The sequence below is a fragment of the Solanum dulcamara genome, chromosome 10 (assembly GCF_947179165.1).
Source record: "Solanum dulcamara chromosome 10, daSolDulc1.2, whole genome shotgun sequence".
NCBI classification, from domain to species: Eukaryota; Viridiplantae; Streptophyta; class Magnoliopsida; order Solanales; family Solanaceae; genus Solanum; species Solanum dulcamara.
Window position 1 is genome coordinate 5,970,653 of NC_077246.1, and position 21,924 is coordinate 5,992,576.

Sequence of the window (21,924 nt, forward strand, 5' to 3'; positions counted from 1 at the left end):
AATAATTATACATCAACTAAATCAATATGTTAAATAAATGTATACAAAAACAAATTGCAATTTAATTAATGTATACATTAAAAATGTTACATGTATCCGTAAATTAACATTCCTAATTTGAAGGAATATAAAGACAATTACTATTCTTATGAATAAGGAGAGATAATTCTAAATAATAGTTTGCTGGTTTTAAGCAGAAATTGTTGGAAGTTAGAACAAAGATGATATTAATTTTTTTTTTATTTTAAAAAATAATAATTTGAAAGGAGAGAGATAATTTTAAATAATCTTTTGCTAGTTTTAAGGAGAAATGATTGGAAGTTAGAAGAGAGATGATATAAAAAATCTTTTCATATTTTAAAAAAGTCTTTTCATATTTTAATATCATCTCTCTTTTAACTTCCAATCAATTCTCCTTAAAATTAGCAAAAGATTGTTTAGAATTATCTCTCTCCTTTCAAAACTTTAAAGTTATGCATAAAATTTCACCGGGTTAAAGTTTTGTAATTTTGAAGAAATTTTAAGTATGTCTTGTTGGATTAGATTGAATTCAAGCTCAAAAGATATTGAATTTTGATATCTAGCTCGAAGGATGCTACTATTGAAATTTGAGGTAAGAAAAAAATAAAAAAGTTGAAAATTTGGACTTCTTGGAGTTCTCCATGTGTTCTTGGTGTTCTTGAAGAAGAAAAAGAAGCAAAAAAAGTATATTTTATTCAAAATTTCAATAGAAAAGTGTTAAAAGTTGTTTGGGTGATTTTATAAAATCGGAGTTACAAAATAATGACATAGATGAGCCTTTTCTCAAATGACAATGACATAGATGAGCCAAACTTTTAACGGATGACATAAATGAGCCTTTTTTCAAAGTTCGATGGCATATTTTAGCCTTTTCCCTTTAAAAAATAATTTAAAATGTCGATATATTACTTTTGGGCCAATATATATCAGCTTTTTATTTGTCTATTAATTGCTAATTAATATTAGGCTATCTGTTGCCAATTGTATGTAACAGTTGTATATATGTGTCAATTCCTCCATTGTAATTTGAAGGTGGAATGTCCCGGGAGATCCATTAATGGGCTCGATCCAAATTGTCAACTAGATCCTTCTATTCATCGCACTTAAACCCAATCAAACTCAACCTTTAAAACCCAATTAAATTCAAACAAAGAAATCCCATTTTATGCTCAAAGATTTGTAGAACCCCAAACAAAGTTTAATTCATCCAATCCAATAGAAAGAAGAAAAAAAAACATCTATAGAAATATAAAAACGGACCATACATGTTGAAGAATGCAATTAAAACAAAGCTGCATTAATTAGAGAAGTTTATTTCACTGGCCAAATATTCTTCACAGGGAATTTTCTTTCACACATTTTATGTATTTCAACAACTCTCCATTCTTTCCTCCCAATGTCATAGAAGAACATTTGTGAAATCCCAGTGTCTAGAGTTAATAAAATCTCTCCTTTAGGATTATTGGTAGTAAATAAAGAGCAATAAGATACGTTTATTATCTCTAATGGTAGCTTTATTGTATGTTTCATCCATATTTCAGCTTCACCAACACCATCAAGAACATATAAAACAATCTGGTTATCGTCTCCAAAGAAGTGCAAGTTGTCCCTTTATGAGGAAGAAAGACATGTTTTGTGAAGGGATTGCAAATAGCAACTTTTCCAACATTGTTCCATAAACAAACTAGGCCATTCATAGATCGCATAATAAAGCCAAAATCGCGGAAACATGGCTGATTTAAGTACGGGATGGGAGAAGCTAAGTATTCTTGATGTTCTTCTCTATGGCCAAAATTATATAGGACATCTTTCGGAGTCAAAGCTATGCGATTCTGAATCAAGGCACATGACTTTTTGATGTGCTTCAATGAATAAGGGTTCGGATATAAGAGAGCTAAAGGATTTCTAAAGGCACCTAAAACGCATTAGAGACTTGGCAGGAACTTTTGTAAGAATTTCAACGGCAATGTCATGTGGAATGCGTGAACTTCCATTGTCAACATTCATCATCTTCTCCTCCAAATATACTAGTGAAAAGTAAGAGCAAAGAATGAAGTATATACAGGAAATATGGTATAAAGGAGTCTCTGAGTTGGACTCTTTTTTGCCTCATCCTTTTATGTCTGGCGGCTAATCAGGGTTAAGTGATTTAATAAAATAATAATACATGTTAATTAATTAATGATTAAATAAAAGAACTCTATAAGAGTCTGAGCAGGACTCTTTTTTGTGCAACAATGACAGGCTCAGATACTCTTTTAGGTTTAGGTTATTGTCCCCTTTTCTCCCTGGTGACAAACAAGCTGTAGGGTGCAATATCTTCCCGTAATACACTCTTACACAAACGAGTTGGTCTTACCACTGGGCACTGATAGATGCATTTGTATCTTTACTTTTTGCCTTCCAACTACATATTTGATTGCTACTAAAAGACGAGTACAAATATATTTTGTGCTAAATAATTTCCTTGAGAAGACTAAAAGCTTATTAAGTTGTTTTAGATAACGGAGATAAAAATTCGTTACATCTGCTTTGTGTGTGTGAGAATCTAGCCATGTTCAAGACAAGTTCACTCCTAGTGGAGAATTTTTTTTTTATTTTATTTTACTTAAATATAAGTGAACCTTGAAGAAGCCTTAGGCCCCTGAACCAGCCAATCGTCGCTTGGTGGCATTGGAGACAGACACGTGACCGAGCTTGTCTGCTTCGGTATGTAGTGATCGTTCTTTGAGGGGCATATAGTGACGCATCCATACACCAGTATACACCTGAAAGGAGAAAGAAGTTATAAGACTACAGACTTCCCTCGAGCACAAAGAAGAAAGACCCGAAGATCCAAAGATTTAGGAATGGCACAACCGAGAACTAAGCAATTACCATAAAATGTAGTTTGCACAAAATCTAGTAACACAACAACAACATACCCAGTGTAATCTCATAAGTGAGGTTTGGGAAGGGTAGTGTGTACGTAAATCATACCCCTACCTATGGAGGTAGAGAGATTATTTCCGATAGACCCAAGAAAAACAACGGGAGTGAAGAAGCCAAAACAAAATGCTAAAAAACACATGACAAAACATACTAAAAGGGAACAGACAAAATATAGTTACACCAAGACCGAAAATCAAGACAGTGATATTACCTGTGCGGGTCTCATTATCTTGGTATCAGGATCATCAAGAGACTCTTTCCAATGAGACAAGTAACCAGCCATCCGAGGAATTGCAAACAAGACAGGAAAGAATTCCGTTGGAAATCCCATTGCCCTAATTCATAAAAAAGTATTATTCATTAGAGTTTATCATTCTTAATAATGAAAAGATTCATCTTCGTTTGTGCTTACCTGTAAATTAAACCAGAGTAGAAATCAACATTTGGATACAGCTTCCGTTTTACAAAGTACCCATCTGAGAGTGCAGCTTTTTCCAGAGCAACAGCAACCTGAATGTAGTATGAGAAAATGTGAGAACCATATAGAGTGTTGGATCATTGAGCGAAAGTAATCCACATCCCATCATTTCATTCATGTGAGGATTTATAGTTGGACAGATTTAACCAGCCAGCCAGATGCAATAAATCTGAGCTGTGGCATCAAATGCACTCTGACTGTGTTACCTACCACAATATTTACTTGCAGCCAATCTCATCTTCTGGGAAGACATTTTTCTCAATTTTGATATATAAAATCCATATTTCTGAGAAATGAGATTCTATCACCGCTTCCACATAGTAATGAGTGCTTACAGGCACACTCAATGCCATTATAGGATAGAGATGTGCTCAAATATCCAACATTATTAAAAAAAAAAAAAAAAGGAGACCCTCCAGTTAAATCTACAGTGGAGAACCCAAGGGAAATAAATTTTTCGAATTAGAGGCAGAATTGTTGTGCCAAGTGATTTTTGTTAATTTGAAAATTGCCAGAAGAAGAAAGAACAAAGACTTCCTATGGAAACATAAATAGTGGTGATGTAGTTCTAAGCTTCACATCAAGTGGTGAAAGAAGCTTAATGGCCTCCTGAACAACAACAAAAAAATGGTGCTGCTTTCAAATAACCAAGGAACCAAGAAGAATGGATTGTAATGGACTTGCTTAAAGATAACCGCAGAAGAACGTATTGGGAAGGTGGTTTATTGCTGTTGTAATTGAGATATAGATAAATTAACTCAAATTCAGCTTAACAGCTTTTTGTGAAACTGAACTAAGACAACATCTGAAGGTAAAACCTTATTGGAGATCAAGCCAAAACAAACCACTGAGTATGCAGTGCAGATATTATTTTTTCTGGCATGAACGCAACAAACTGAGAGAAGCTAGTGTTCTTAAACTTGCTTCTTCTGGCTATACAGTGATATAATTGCGCTTGTTTTAGAAAAGAATTAACATTTTTTTCCAAAAGAACTTTTTCAATTGCTTCAGAAAGTTTTTCAGCCAAACACTGTCAGAGAAAATTCAGTTTTTGTGAACCACTTCCGGAATTGCTTTTAATATTTAATCAAAAACTTTTCTCTATTGGTATTTGGTTGAATTTTTATTTTTTAAAACTTTTCTCCTTAGCCTTTGCATAAACTGGAAAAGATTTTCCAGAAAAGAATTTCAACAGTTTTTGGAAAAACTTCATCATATTAGTTTTAGCACAAAGTTTAATGTTTTTAGGTTCTTCTGAGATTCAAGAAAATATGAAGTCCGTGAGGATAGCTTTAAACATGGATGCTAAATATCCTGTTACTTCTAGAGTGCTCGACAAAATTATTTGAATGGAATGGTGCTCGACAAAATCACCAGCTGGACCAAGAAAAATATAATTCTTTTAGCAACAGCGACACCTTACCTCAATTAAAGGATCCCGACCCACAATAGAAAATACTTCATCGGCTAGCGTCTTGATGACTTTTGCTCTGGGATCATAATTTTTGTAGACACGGTGCCCAAAACCAGACATCTTTCGCTTCCTGAAGGTATAGAGATACAAGGAAACTCAAATGGTTAAAAATGAATTAGACAATCCTTGACGTCACAACAATAAGTATCAGAAAATTAAGCACCTATTCTTCACACCCTCAAGGAACTCTGGAATATTTTTAACACTTCCAATCTCACTGAGCATCTTCAGCACAGCCTGTAAACCATGTAATAACATAATAGTCAAGCATAATATAACACCAAACAATGTTATCTCATATCTGAGAGACATAAAGATAAGAGAGCTCATAAAAGATGAAGCTCCTCTGTACATACTCATTAGTTGCTATAGCAACACTTTACCTCATTTGCACCCCCATGGAGAGGGCCATACAAAGCTCCCACTGCTCCTGCTATAGCTGTGTATACATCAACTCCACTGCACACAACCATTGTTGTATAAGTCAAGTAAATCTTAGCACTATTGTCTGTGCAAATAAGATGCCTACCTTGAAGCAAGATGACGTGCCGCAGCCGTAGAGCAATTCATCTCATGTTCTGCATGTAATATGAAAAGAATATCGAGCACACGAGCAAGTCGAGGATTGGGTTTGTAAGATCTATTACCTCTGCAAGTTAAGTAAAAAAGCTTTTAATTTTCTGGCAATGAAGAATTGAAGCTGAATATGATGCAGATGCAACAAGATTCAAAATGGTGCACTGACATGTAGAATTTTTTTAGGATAAGCCACAATATCTACAGTGATACCATGGCTAATAAGAAATAGGATCGCTACTTCTATCCAATTTAGGAATCACTTAGAACTCCATTTCAAAGTGGGACACACAAAAAAAATAAAGCAAAGTAAAGAAATAGAACATACAATGAATCTAGCATGTATAAGAAGTTCTCCGCATAAGAGAGATTGTTGGATGGAAGGACAGGTGGCCTTCCAGCCATTCTTAAGTAAGCAGCTGTAGCAATTGTAGGTGCCTGCAAATACAACGAAATAAATGCTTATTACCATGGTTTACCGTGACACTCATTTTGATAATGATCACAAAGCTCATACATCAAACTTCAGCGTGATATCATAGTTCATAACTGTTAGAAGTCTAGGCAATCAAAAGAGAAGTTTGAAGGGAAGGAAAAGTAACCTTGCCAAGGATCCGAACTATTTGTTTATCTCTCACTTGTTTAGACTTGTATATATCCTGTCCCTGCATGAACAAAGATACAAATGATCAGAATCATGAAAAATAAAATGTTACAATCTAAAAGCTTGATGGCGAATAATCATTAAAGTCGGTCAAACAAGGGGGAACACTGAACAAGAGTTATCAGTACTCTATTTCAGAAGGTGAATCAATCTGTTCTCTCTGACTCTTGGTTGAGAATCTTGGCTACTTAATGACCCAAATACAGAGTTAAGACGGGCCTTTAACAGTATTTCTTTGAGATGGACCAGTGAGCAGGGCACAAGGAGCAATTTAAGTTGTACATTAGAAAAGTCTTACAACTTATAAGGGAAGCTAAGCAGTGATCCAAAAGAGGGTAAGGGCCAAGAAAGATATTTAACTGTGATTATGTGCAAGAGATACTTGTCCTTCCCCATAGAGATTGCCTTAAGATTTTCATTTCAACTATTTGAATTATCCAACTTGAGCTATGAGAGTATAAATAGTTTCTTTTCCATTTTTCAGAACGAAGAAAAAAAAAGAGTTAGGATTTGTTTCAAGATTCTAACAACCATAAAGGTAAGCAACACTAGTAGCTCTAACAGATACCCACCCTCTAGCCAACTACAAAGGACCTTCGGGTAGGGACTAGGGACAAAAGAGAGAAATTTAAACTACAGTATGGAATTTGAACAGAAATGAGATTTTAGACCAATAACTGCACCCATATCCCCCAAAAGAAAACTATGGACAAAAGATAAAACACACTTCTTCAGAAAATATATGAAAACAAAATTGTTTAATTTTTCAAACATTTCAAGGTGGCAAAGATATTGTTTCAACGGAAACTTTATTCAACTTTCATTAGCATAATAGGAAGCTAACTTCCAAGTTATTATTCACATTATTTTCGGATCTCTGAGAGAAACCTACACAAATCTTTCAAACAGAATCATCATTGAAAACCTACACTGAACTCTCTGAATATGGAGAAGCTAGTAATTTTATCGGTGATAAGACAATCATGAAAAAGCAGTATCCCTTAATTGGAAAAAAAGAAGTTAAGTTTATTTCAGGGAATCAAAATGAGATTAGGGGACATCTGAAGCAACGATATATAGGTAAATGTAGAATCTTAGACTACAGAAGATATATCGCTCAAACACTTCCTCAGGTGTTGCTTCATAGCAAAAAGGGAGAGAACTACAGAAGTTGGAAAATTTGAAAATGGTGCTTACTCTCAGAGCTGGATTTGCATCAGGATGAAAGACGGAAAGAGCACTCATTGCACTGACAAGAACCCCCATCGGATGAGCATCATGGGGCATTGACTGTATGATATCCTGCAACACAAAATTGCAACTGTTTCAGAAATTCCGTAACTACAACAAGGCTGGAACTCAACACTCGACCGCATAAACTTCAAAAAAAAAATGAAAAAATTGTTTAAACGACATAGAGTACAGTCGTAAATGAGCACAATTAAACAACTGGCATCGCTATATACAAAGAAGCACAAAGCACGATAGCATAACTAGTGATGATGTGACAATTTAGTAGGACTAGTTCTTCCTCCCTTGCACTTTCATTATCCTTCTACTGGTGAAGTGCATTAAAACTTGAAAGCTAAGAGGATTAGTGCAGTTACTTCGAAGGATTTGCCTGGGTAATAGTATGGAGTGTTCTTAATAGTTGTGCCAAAATTATGGATTTTTGTAAGCAGGAAACTTCCTTATATTTTGCAGGCTAAACTTTATTTATACTGAGAAGAAAGATTGGTGTAGTTACTACCTGGCAAAGGCTTCTTTCTTCTCAGTAGTGTATTATTCTTGTCTTTTCAGAGACCAATTTGGCCAATGTGGGTGAGCAACCAAACATTTATGGAATGCCTATGGTACTTCAGAGATTTGATATTCCAAGATCATGAACTTTTTGAGAGAGGAAACACACATGCAGACAATCCCAATTAAGTACAGAGGCACCATAGGTTCATCATTTAAGTAAAATTCACAACTTTTCCTCTGTCCTAAATCATGGAAAACATTTGCGACTGACAAATCTGAATAAAAACTAACTGAAACTTTCTTAGAGAACTATAATATAAGCTCACCAAAAGTCCTTGTGGAACTGCTGAATGCTGTGAAACTGTGAATTCCCAGTCTGCCAACTGATTCTCAGATGGTAAATTACCATACACTGAAATTTCAATAAGCGCAAATGGTTAGATAAACCAGCAGAGAAGTTCGATGTATGGAGCAACATAATTTCCATTTCATTCTTCTTCTTTTCTTCATTTGGGGGGTTTGGGGGTAGTAAAACATTATGTTTCTCGTCATTAATCAAAAAAGAAAACAGAAGAAATCTGCAGTTTTTCCTCAACAAGGATTGATGAAAGCAGTACATCATGAATGAAAGCAAAACGTCCCCGTAGTGGGAATGTGGGATAAGTTGGTAAACTTCACAAGGTGGGTGACGAGGAAAGAAGCAAGTAGAAAAAGACAATGTAGGGATAGATGTGTATTTATTTATTTTTTAATAAGTATGACTAATGTGTGTTTATTTCTGATTTATATGGACTAGTAGTAGAATATTGAGTATTATAGTGTTTAGTATGACATGTGTAATGGTTCATAACCAAAAAAAAAATTATCTTGATCAGGCAGGATTAGTATGTTCCCACATGGCACAAGGCCCTTGGTGGGTCCATGTTGAAAATATAATTAAGTAAATAAAAGTCCCTAATAGTTTAAGCTTTTAGATGAGATGGCTACACACCTCAACACGGTATCAAAGTAAGGCCCACCCCAATCATTGTTTACATGATATTGAACCCCCCATCCTATATTGTTCAGCTCCCGATATCCAGTCCTGGGCGTGCAGGGGGTGTTGAGTCCTATATCTACTCAATAGGGATGGGAGGTCTCTTTATATCACTTGAGCAATCCTTACCTCATGAGCTAGCTTTTGCAGTTGAGTTAGGCCCAAGATCCATTTCTTTAACTGCCACACAAGACAACCAGCAGGCAAACTCCCCAAACTAAGAAGGTGCATCAGAACTACCTAGTAATTTCTCAGTTTATAGCTCTACAAAAGTTTTACAGCATTGCAGCTTCTTCCAACTTCTACAATAGAATTCCACGTCTATACATTTGTCTTTTTGCAACAGCAACAAGCTCCCAAGATAATATACTTCACGCTGATTCCTTAATTCTATCCATTTGTTAATGTAAGCTAGGCCTCAACTCAAAGGCGCAAGTTAATCGCTCTGGTTGAGGTTGCATTCATTTACTCATATTCAACTTGACACTTGGGAAGGGCTTACTCTAAGTCTCTACTAGTGTCTCGGGTTGGTCTCTCTCCCTTCCAGCACTATTCCTCCCCACTAGAAAGAGCGATTGAGAATCTCGAGAACCTTTCCAAGCGTCTATCTTCGTGGTTAGATTGGAAAAGAAAGGAGTATTTAATTCTTTTACTGCCATCCATTCCAATCTGGTCTTAATTCTCTTCAAATGCTACAGGTTTGAGGAAAAATCTGTTGTCCTATTTTGTCATTTAATATCAGAAAAAACCTTCAGCATTATTACAATTTTTGGACCTTGCTTAATCCTTATTTTTGACAAATTTCAAGAGTGTTTACACTACATAGAAATCACTCTAGACAACATAAAGATGAATCTGCCAGCACAGTAGAAATTTAAATATATACAAAATTATCATAAGAAACACTTACACAAAAGATATGCAACTTCCAAGAAGGAACTTCCCTCGGCCAGCTCTTCAATAGGGTAACCTCGATATCTAAGGATCCCGGCATCCCCATCTATATAACATATTGATGACCTAACAGGTGCCGTGTTGAGATAGCCTGGATCATAAAGCTTCAGACCCTTATCATTTTGTCCTGTTGTTATCTGCAAAACAATTATACCAGAAATTTATTACTACTCACATTTTCAGGAAAAGATACAGCGCAACATACAGAAGCAACGAATTAGCATAGATCATTAAACAACCACAAAAGTTACATCCACTGAGTATCTGTACCCGAATTGTAAAGATCACCTAGGAGAAGAACTCCATTCTTTTTTGCGCAATTCACTCAATCGCTCTACAGTATCCCCGACTCGAGAAACAATTACATACTATTCGGTTGTGCGTATGTCTCTAGATAGAGGTAGATACACCATAAAGTCATTCCCTCCCATTCTAACTGTATATATATATGTCATCAAAAAAATAATCTAAAGACATGTATGTGTATTTAAATTATTCACGCACCGGTTCAAAATTCTAGATCTGTCTCAACCTATAGCTAAGACTACATACAACGCATAAGCGAGTGTGATTTTTTTTAAAAAAAAAGAAATATTACTAAAGCTACACAGTCAATAATAGCTACTGAGAAATTAAAAATACAAAGGACAGAAATCGTCGTTATCGTAAACAGAGTTCAAAATTCAATCGGAATCTGATGATTACCTTTTTCAAGTCCGTGGCTTTGATAGTGCCATCCTCGGAAACCTGAACCGGATACTTCTTACCGGTCCGTTCATCGATGATCGTCAACGTGCCTTTTAGATTCGATGGAGTTGCGACGCCGGAAACGGCGGATACACCAGAAGTTTCTAGAAGTTTATAGGTTGTGGAATCGGAGACGTTGAGTGAAGCCGCGAGGTGAGCTGAAAGCACCGCCAATCTGCCTCGAGCAACTGCTGAAGAATTTCCGTTCTCCATTTGTATGCTTTTTTTTTCCTCGAAATTTTTGTGTGTTCGCTTTTGATGATTAGAAATTTATTTGATCTTGTATTGGTTATTTATATATATACTGTGTGTGTGAATTTATTGATCTTGATTTTACAGACTGGACATTGATTAGCAATTTGTGATGAATTACTGTTAGAATTTTATTACATTGCGATAATCTTTACTTATTTACTGTATTATGTTAAAATATCTAACAATGCTATTTTGGAATTTTCAAATATTGTCCAATTTATAAATTAATAAATAATTTATCATGATATGTGTATTTTATCATTGCTATTAAATACTATTTATTTTTTAATATTTAAATAACTTGTATTAGATAAGATATCCCTTTTATTTATAATTTTTTTAAGAAGTGTGCAAAGTCAAGGAATAAGTACTATTGGACGGAGGGAGTAATCCTATAATTTATTATTTTTTAATCATTATGTCAAGTTAATAGTAAATAACTATTGTTGGATAGAATAATCTCGCTCTATTCACTTTTACTTGTTCTTTATTTCAAAATATAGATTTTCACTTTTATTTATTCATTATTTCAAAAAATAAAATTTTTATTTTTTGATAATAATTGGTTTTTTTGGTCTTTCTGTAATATTTAAAATAAATTAATTGTTCAATATTTAAGAGAGTTGTTAGAAAAAAATTTCATTTTTGCCCATCATTTATATTTTCTAAGTGATAAGTTCAAGAGAATTAATTGTTTATATTTGTGATTATACTTTGAATTATTTTTTTCAAGAATAGTTTGAGAACAATTAAAAGAGTAAAAATAGAAAGTGGTGTTTAATTCATGTCTTAATTTTTTTCTTGATATGTGTGTATTACTTTACAAATTTAGTTAATATATATACTAGAAGGAGTACGAAAAATAAATTAATAAAGATAATGTGATAAAATAATTATATTAATCATTTTTTAATAAGAATGTCAAATACAAATATAAAAATATCAAACAAACATCAAATTGGAAATTGCTTTTACCAAAAGAAGAGTGAAGTTAACGTGAATTCACAAGTTAAATCAACAAGGATACCAATATCAAGAGTAATTTTTTTTTATTTTTTCATTCGCCGTTCGATATACATATTGAAGCTCGATTAAATTTGAATTCGTATTAAAAAATTCAAAAATTCATAAAGTGTTTCCTAAGTGTGAGGTTTTCTATGTAGTTTGACTTGTGTTTGATATCACATACAACGTGTTAATCTAACCAATTAATTCTTTTATATTTATTCATTTCATATTAAAAGTTATTTCAAATTATTTATTATTTTATAAAATTAAAATAAAATTATTAATTTTCTTTTCATTTTATGCTTAAAATTATTACTTTTAAAAAAACAGACTAATAAATTAATAAAATTAATCTTCTTATTTATAATTTATTTTTAAAAAGTGTATAAAAAATAAATAACTAATATAACACGGAGAATTCGGCGCACGATTGCGCTGGCAAATAAGGTCATTCATTTATAGATAATGGACCTCACATTTATTTATTTGTTATTACTTTTATTTTTGTGTTTTTTTAATTATTTTATATTTCTACGAAGTATTATGATAAAATATGTCTATATTCTATCCTTTTAAAATTTTATTAATAATTATAGTTGTGGTATGACCTGACCAAAATAAAATGATTTGTTATTAGAAGAAAAAATAAATTAGAAAAACATGTCAGTAGTAATTCATAGATAGGCAGTGACGTAACGCAATTTGCCTTGGGATGCACAAAATAATCAACGCCTTATGGATATCATATCCTACTTTCCTGTTGAAAAATATATATTCTGTTTTTAATTCCGCTCACGTTTTCCAATAGGTAGTTAACGACGTTATCACAGAAAGGATATTTCTCCTGAACTTGTCAACCTTATTAAATATATACGGAAAATGATTAAAATTATTTTTTAATTATTTAAAATAGAATATATATAATCTTAAATTATATTCTAGCTTTAAAATGATAAAATAAAACAGTGTATATAAATTCTCTTCTTGTCTGTCTGACCTTCATCTCTATTCTAATATTTATACAAGTTTGTATGGGCCGAAATTGGTAGGAGCCCAATATAAGCCCAAAATATCTTAACCTAATTTTATTTTATTTTATTCTTATTTGTCTAAATCTTCTGGAGACTTCTCATATTCTCTCTTCTTTGTTCAACTTCTGTCTCATCTCATCTTCTCTTTTCTTCAACTCTGTCTCAACATATTCTAAACATAGAAACCATAGATATGGAGGGGATAAATCTCAACACCCCCCCTCAAGTTGGAGGGGAGGATGAAACACCCAACTTGTCCAATAACCGATGGTGAATCGGCCCAGTGAGAGACTTTGTAAACAAATCTGCAATTTGCGAAGCCGATTTAACATAGGAGAGGGAAATCAGACCGGCGAGGTATTGTTGACGGACGAAGTGACAATCAATCTCAACGTGCTTAGTCCGTTCGTGAAAGACGGGGTTCTTTGCTATGTGAATGGCGGCGAGGCTATCGGAATGTAATGGAATCGGCAATGAAATCGGAACGGACAGATCCTCAAATAAGCGTACCAACCAGATAAGCTCAGCTACAATTCTTCGCATTGAACGATACTCAGCTTCAGCTGAGCTAAGATAAATAGAAGCTTGTTTTTTAGATTTCCATGAAATAGGTGAAGAACCAATTGAAATATAGAATCCACTAACTGATTTGCGTGAATCTGGACAGGTCCCCCAGTCAGAGTCACAAAATGCGAGTAGTTTGTAGCATGAGGAAGAAGACATGAACAAACCAAGTCCTGGATCCTTCAAAAGATATCGCAAAACCCAAAATGCAGCAGCAAGATGTGGTTCATGAGGATCTTGCATAAATTGGCTCAAGTGCTGGACTGTGAAAGATAAATCTGGCCTTGTGTGAATAAGGTAATTCAACTTACCCAACAAATGTCTATATAGAGTAGGATCTGTGATTGGACTGCCTGTTTGAGCTTGTAACTTGATGCTGGGATCCAAAGGAGAAGAAACAGGTTTAAGAGTTAATGAATCAAATTCATGTAATAGAACAATTGTAAATTTCCTTTGAGATAAAACAAGACCATGAGATTCTCTAACAACTTCCATACCAAGAAAAAAATGCAAATTTTCCAAGTCTTTTATTTGAAATTCCTTATCCAGAAACATCTTAAGGGAATGTAATTCTGCCTGATTGTTCCCAGTCATTATAATGTCATCCACATAGACTGCAACAATAGAAATGAAAGAACCTTCCTTTTTTACAAATAGAGAATAGTCATTTAAGGAATGTTTGAATCCTTTGAAACTGAGGGCAGATGTCAGCTTTGAATACCACTGTCTAGATGCTTGTTTAAGTCCATAAATGGACTTTTTTAGCAAACAGACATGATTAGTTGAAGGAGGTGAGATACCTGGTGGAAACTTCATGTAGACTTTCTCATCTAAATCCCCATGTAGAAAAGCATTGTTAACATCTAGTTGAAAAAGACCCCATCCTTTCTTAACTGCCAAAGCCAAAATACACCTTATGGTTGTCATTTTTACAACAGGTGAAAAAGTCTCATTATAGTCCACACCTTCTCTTTGAATATCTCCTCTAATTACTAACCTAGCTTTAAGTCTTTCAATACTGCCATCTGAATGCTGTTTAACCTTGTAAACCCATTTACAAGGTAAGGCTTTCTTTCCAGTAGGTAGAACAACCACATCCCAAGTATTATTCAACTCTAAAGCTTCAATTTCCTTGTTCATAGCTTATTGCCAACCAGGATGGTAGGTTGCCTGTGCATAACTAATAGGTTCTTGGATAGTAGAAATAGAGTTAAGTATGTCTTGATTAACAGAAGATAGGTTACTAAAAGGAAAGCATTCAACATTAACTGGACTAAAAAAACAGTTTGCAGTCATATTGGTGTGTGTGATAGCATTGCAGATATAATCTTTGAGGTAGGAAGGAGTTGTTGGAATCCTAGAGGATTGTCTAACAATGGTTTCAACAAGAGGTTCAGGAGAAATAGGAAAAGGGGAGTGAGAGATATCAGAAGAGCTGGGACTATTGATAGGACTAGTAGAAGGACATATAACATTTTTAGTGTCATTGCAATCATAGGAACTAGGATGAGAACCTTGAGATAAAGAGTTATCTGTTGAAATGATGGCTGGTTCCTCATTAGTTGATGGAATTTTAGACTGTGGAAAATAGGGAACAGAAAACAGTTTCTGAGGGTTGTGGGGAGCAAGAGAAAAGAAAGGATAAAATTCCTCATGAAAAACAACATTTCTAGATACTGAAATCTGCATAGTCTTAAGATTCATAACCTTGTATCCTTTCTTATTGGAAGGGTAGCCTATAAAAACACATGGCAGAGCCCTTGGATCAAATTTGGATCTGTGACTTGGTAGAGTTGACACAAAACATAAACAACCAAAGCATTTTAAATGAGAATACAAAGGCTTTGTTTTAAACAAAAGTTCATATGGTGTTTTGGAGTGTAAAACTTTAGATGGGAATCTGTTTATAAGATAGGTGGCTGTTAAAAGACATTCTCCCCAATAGGTGATAGGTAAGTGAGATTGAAATAACAAAGCCCTTGAGGTTTCAAGAAGATGCTTGTGTTTCCTCTCCACCACTCCATTTTGTTGTGGGGAGGATACACATGTGGTTTGGTGTATAATACCTTTAGATAATAGAAAATCTGATTGCACTTTACCACTTCCTAATTCAAAAGCATTATCTGATCTTATTATTTTTACTTAAGAATTAAACTGCCTTTCCACCATGCTTAAGAAGGATTGCAATACTGAAAAAGCATTTGATTTTGTGCTCAATAAATGAGTCCAAGTAGCTCTTGTAAAATCATCCACAATAGTGATAAAATACTTAAAACCATCATGGGTAGGAGATTTGTATGGTCCCCAAGTGTCTATATGTATTAGATCAAAAGCAGATTTAGTTGTGATAGTGCTTAAAGGGAAAGGTTGCTTGGTTTGTCTTGCCATAGGACAGATAATGCAAGGTGAAATAAATTTAGAACAAGGAGAAATTGACACAATATTTTTCATATTACTTAAAGGAGTGTGACCCAACCTATAATGCCACAATTTCTCTTTTACACTTGGATCAAAAACACTGGAAAAAACAGAAAACACAGACACTGAATTAGAAATGCAAATGGACTGATCCTTAGCTAATTTAAAACTAGAACTAGACAAATGACTAGATACAGCCTTAGGAAAATTATTAGAAACTGCTGGCTGATTTGGCTTTAAGATGTAGAGTCCTCCTTGTTCTTTACCAAGCTTCTGAGGGGTTCCTCAGTGAAAGGTCCTGCAAAAGAAAACAGGCACTAGGTGTGAAGAGAAGAAACTTTCTGAGTTGTTTGCACAATTTATGTGCAGATAGAAGATTGAATCTAAAAGAGGGTATATATAGGACATTATGTAGGATAAACTTAGAGGAAATGGAGACAGATCCTGAATAGGTCACTTTGACCTTTTGAGAATTAGGAAGATTGACCATAATGGGCTTAAAAAATGCTTTCAAATTAGTGAACAAACTTCTGTTAAAAGTCATATGTTCAGTTGCTCCACTATCTATTATCCAGGATCTATTATCAACATTGATTAGGCAAGCATTTGAGTTAAAAAACTTAGTCTTACCAGCACATGTTGGATTTGCAGCAGCCTCAGTGGAAACTCCATTTTGCTGGTTCATTTTAACTTGTTCCAAGAGCATCAATAGTTGAGAAATATTGTCTTGACTCAAAGACTTTGCCTCATTGTTACCCCCTGATTGTTGTTGATCATCTCCTGAACTGAATGCATTGTTATATTGAATAGCATTTTGAAACTTTCTTGGCTTTGTAAACTTGAAATCAGTTGGGAAACCATGGATTTTGTAACACTTGTCAATATTGTGTCCTGGTTTCTTACAGTAGTTACAGTAAAGTGTGTTTTTCTTAGTGTCATAGGCAATTTTCTGATTCTTATAATCATTAAACTTTCTTGACTGCTGATTATTTACCATAAAAGAGGATGATTCCCCTAGGTAAGTAGGAGTTGCATGAATTTCTCTTTGTTTTTCATATTGAATAACTAGAGAGTAAGCTTGCCCAATACTGGGAAGGGGTGAGAGTAACAAAATATTACTCCTTACACTTATGAAAGTGTCATTCAAACCCATTAAAAGTTGTAAAAGTCTCTTATCTTGATGTGCCTTTACTGTCTTTTCTTTTGCACCACATATACACTCACATCCATAGGCAGAAAAAGTATTCATTGCATCCAGTTCATCCCATAAGCTTTTCATTTTTGTGAAATAAGTAGAAATGCTAAAGCTCCCTTGTGTTAGTGCATTTAATTCTTTCTGAAGTTGAAATAATTTTGCCCCATTTGCCTGACCAAATCTATCTTCCAGGTCAGACCAAAGTACTTGTGCACTGTGGGAGTACAATACACTCTCAGCAATTTCTTTTGATAAAGAGTTCAGCAACCAAGAGAGTACCATATTGTTGCATCTTTCCCAAGCTTTCTGGAGCACCGGATCAGCTGCTGGAACAGTTAGAGATTCATCAATGAATCCTAACTTGTTCTTAGCTGAAAGAGCTATGATAACAGCCCTTCTCTAGCCTCCATAGCTTCTACCATCAAAGAGAGCACCCACCAGGTTCATTCCTGGATAATCTGATGGGTGAATGTAATATGGATGAGATGAATCCACAACATTAGTTGTAGTGGATCCATCAGTCCTTTCAATAGAAGAAGAAATACTTTCTGGTGTAAGTATTCCATCTCTAACCATTGTAAATTAATATACAGATTTAAGAAAAAATTGCAGAGAAAGGAAAAATGTGATTGTAGATTAAGAACAGACTATAGGATCGTAAATATGACTGAAATCAGACCTGCTCTGATACCATGATAAAATAAAACAGTGTATATAAATTCTCTTCTTGTCTGTCTGACCTTCATCTCTATTCTAATATTTATACAAGTTTGTATGGGCCGAAATTGGTAGGAGCCCAATATAAGCCCAAAATATCTTAACCTAATTTTATTTTATTCTTATTTGTCTAAGTCTTCTGGAGACTTCTCATATTCTCTCTTCTTTGTTCAACTTCTGTCTCATCTCATCTTCTCTTTTCTTCAACTCTGTTTCAACATATTCTAAACATAGAAACCATAGATATGGAGGGGATAAATCTCAACATAAAATATCTTTTTTTATACTATTGACTCAAAAATATCCTTCACGTCATATCATTTCTACCCCTTCGTTTGACGGAATGAATGTGACATTCTATGTGCATTAATTTACGCCACATAAGCACCCCACCCCATCAATTAAAAAATCCAAATTCATTTATTAAAAGATCCAAATTCATCATTGACTCTCGTAGTTATGGTTTTCTTGACTCTCATAGTTATGTCTGCCACAATTAATTTGCAGCAGTTTTTAAGCAAACTATTAATTGACTATTTAATTTGTTAAACTATAGTTTTTCATCTCGTATACATAACTAACAAAGGGTGATAGGTTTAATTTTTCAAAATGACAATTAAGCAAATGTGCTACCTGATCAAACAGTTGCTTTCTTAGGAAGAAGATGGGTGTTGAAGGGCCTGAAGTGAGCTACAAAGCAACATAATCATATGTTCAACGTAATCCATAGATGCTTGAGAAGTAGCTGAAGTATTCTTCCTAAAGTCAGGCCAATAAGTAGAGGTGTTTGACTGCCGCAAATTATTACGGGAAGTTGCTTAAAAACTTCTGCAAATTAATTGTGGCAGCCATAACTAAGGGTGTTAAGAAAACCATAACTACGAAAGTCAAGAATGATTTTGGGTCTTTTAATTGATGGGGTGTGGTGGGGTGCTTATGTGGAGATCCTATGTGATGTAAATTAATACATATGAGATGTCACATTTTATTTCGTCAAACAGATAGATAGAAATGAGCCAATAATATGACATGAAAGGTATTTTTGAGCCAGAATATAGTTTAAGAGTATATGTGCTCTATTTTAAATAATTGAAGAGTAGTTTTGATCATTTTCCATTGATTATAAATATTTGTCATTTTAAAAAATTAAGATATAATAAAGTATCTTTTTATTGTTCTCTTAGCACTTAGAGGTCATTATTAACATTGACTACTTTAGTAGGTATAAGAAATCTAAGTAATTTTTAGATTAACTCATGCCCATTGATTGTTTCATATTAATTGCTTCAAATCTTAACTATACCTCTTCCATTGCATTTATTACAAAACGAAAAAAAAATTACACTAAATCTATTTTACTTATATTTTAGAAATATAATTTATTTGTGTCAATTTTATTTTTTATGGCTCAAATAGGTTTTGAACTTGAATATATATATATATATAGTTTAGCTGATGAGGAGAGTTTAGTATGAGCTAGAGCATCACTCTTAGCTTCTGTCTGATCGAAATCATTAAAAAACCATAGATCTTAAGGGAGGTGTAAATAAAAAATATGACGAGCATTTAGGTAATGGGGATAGCTTTTATTTTGACTCCTTTTTTGTTGGAAAAATTACTTGGGTGATCACTTTTTAATAAATAATTATCGATTTTAGCGATATTTTTTATTTATTATCATTTATAACAATATATAACAATATTATAATAAATATATCATGCATTAAAAGTGAATTATGCATGCAGTATAAATGTATTATATGTGTTTTAAAATATATTATGTTTGTTTGGTAAGAATTTGACACAATATATTATAAGTGTATTAAAGTGTGTAATAAATATATTATCCGTGAATAAAACTTGTATTATATGTGTTTTATAAATTATTATCGATAATATGTATTATAAATGTATTATAATTCGCGCAACATTTGTATACGTTTGTATAACTCACTATACAATTCGTAGTTTTTGTATAACGTTTGTATATTTCACTATACAATTCACGCACAACGTTTGTATAATTCGCTATACAATTTGTAGTATTTGTATATTTCACCATACAATTCGATTCGCGCACAGTTTTTGTATAAATCACGCGAATTATACAAAACTCAATTGTATAATCGAGCGAATTATACAAAATTCAAACTGTAATTACAGCTAGATGTTTTTCACGGACCATAATTAATTCAAAATATAGTTATGTTAGTTAATTAATTAGTATATATTTATTTATCCACGTAATTTTCCCTATTTTTTAGGGAAAACTAAATCCATGCCACATAAAAGTAAAATAATTGCAAACAAGTACCCCTTTATAATTCATATCCCCAAAGCATGAGATTCACGACCAAGATATCGTCGCAGTAGCATATACTGACATGATATCATTGAGGTTGTTTCAGTCAGTAATGATACAACCACAGTATATCTATATACTGTCTTGGTATCATTGATATCTACGTTAATCCTTCAGCTACATATCCATGAAACCATCATATACTGACATGATATCATTAAGGATAGTTTCATATGATCATTAAGGATTGTTTCATACAAATGTTGAATGATACTATCACAGTATATTCGTACATTATCATGATATTGAAAATCCTTAATAAGACACTTTTAAAATTCTCAATGATACTATAACAATGTATTGATACCTTATCGATATCATATAGGATTGAACTTTTTTTTAAGAAATAAAAATAAAATAATTAAGAGTAAATATTAAAATCACAATCTTATTTATTAAACTAATTAGTAAATATATTCTTTGTGATACTCCGTCGGTATATTGATATCATATCAGTATCATATAGAATTGAGTATAATCCTCTGTGATACTCCATTGATATATAATACTCTATCGGTATCGTATAGGGTGGGCACTAACATCAGCATGATGTCAGCACACGAATTTAAAAATAATTAAAGGGAGTACATGTGTAATTAGTTTGGCCGAATAGGTACTTTCCTTTTTTTATTGTCTAACATAACAATAATTTATAACACAAACAACTTTTTAAATTTTGATCTGTTATTGGGGACATTAATATTGTTATAAATAAATTAGGTGTCAGTGTCAAATCCTATAACATTTTGCGACCTCATAGTTTTAGCTCCAAAAATGCTTGGTAGCTCGGAATCAAGTCGTCATTAGTATAAAATACTCACACTATAGCTCAAATATAATCAAAGTATAGTAAATAAAAGATTAAATATAACTAAAAGCCCCGTTACACTCAATATATCTTATAAGTATAGGAAATGCCTTTTCACGCCCGTTGCCAACCATGCTAAAAGTTGTTACTTGCCTTCATTTTTTATTGTCAATTTTAGACTTATGTTGCTAGAACTTATCAAAAATTGATGTTGCACTCGTGTTAGATCCTTCAAAATGTAGTACTCTTAGAGTATCCAATTAACATTCACCCCTCATCATTTTTGAATAGTCTGAGCAATATAGTTGCAGACATGTGAATATCTATCTGTGTAGAAAGATACTAACTAGTTATTTCATTAGGCTCTTTTCTATTGGGAAAAGCAAGCACCAACAAATATGCACAGAGCAATAGCAGAAGAAAACTCAAATCTAATTTTTTTTCCTTCTATTTGAATTAAGAGGAGGCAAACTAATGCAAGCACAAACACTGTTTTGAGCAACAAGTATATCAACCAAATCAAACAAGACAAAGCAAGAATAAATCAACAACACAAGACACCAAGATTTACGTGGAAAACTCTTCAGTGTGAAGAGTAAAAACCACAATGACCAAAAGCTACACTATAATCAACAAGAGTTACAAAAGTGTTCTCCAAAATGGCTACCAAAAAGTGTCAAACAAGGAACAACAACAACTACAAGATAACACAAAAAACTAGAGAAGTAAAAGGAGCAAAATCACCAAATGCAATTATTTTTCATGAGCTAAAATCTGGAGCTATAGGAATCCAAAACAATATTTGTCAGTTCTCAATCAAATATTAAGTCGAAAGGAACAAGATGTCCAAAAATTAGGTCAATTGGACAAGGAACGAAGTGGGAATCTCGATTTGAAAATGGCTGCTAGGGCTTGTGCACAAATTTCACTCTCTCACTTTTC

At 33.4% G+C, this 21,924-nt stretch overlaps 1 protein-coding gene across 1 annotated transcript; it reads right to left on the reverse strand.

Annotated features, from left to right (window-relative positions):
* Positions 1 to 2,468: 2,468 nt before the first annotated feature.
* Positions 2,469 to 10,999, reverse strand: LOC129870297 (citrate synthase, glyoxysomal-like). Its single transcript, XM_055945025.1, has 13 exons — positions 10,583 to 10,999; positions 9,834 to 10,014; positions 8,214 to 8,299; positions 7,342 to 7,446; positions 6,083 to 6,145; positions 5,809 to 5,918; positions 5,434 to 5,553; positions 5,288 to 5,363; positions 5,068 to 5,141; positions 4,854 to 4,974; positions 3,365 to 3,462; positions 3,164 to 3,287; positions 2,469 to 2,789 (listed from the first exon to the last, which is right to left on the reverse strand). The coding sequence occupies exons 1-13, from the start codon at positions 10,835 to 10,837 to the stop codon at positions 2,658 to 2,660; spliced, it is 1,545 nt and encodes a 514-aa protein (XP_055801000.1). The 5' UTR covers positions 10,838 to 10,999; the 3' UTR covers positions 2,469 to 2,657.
* Positions 11,000 to 21,924: the final 10,925 nt, after the last annotated feature.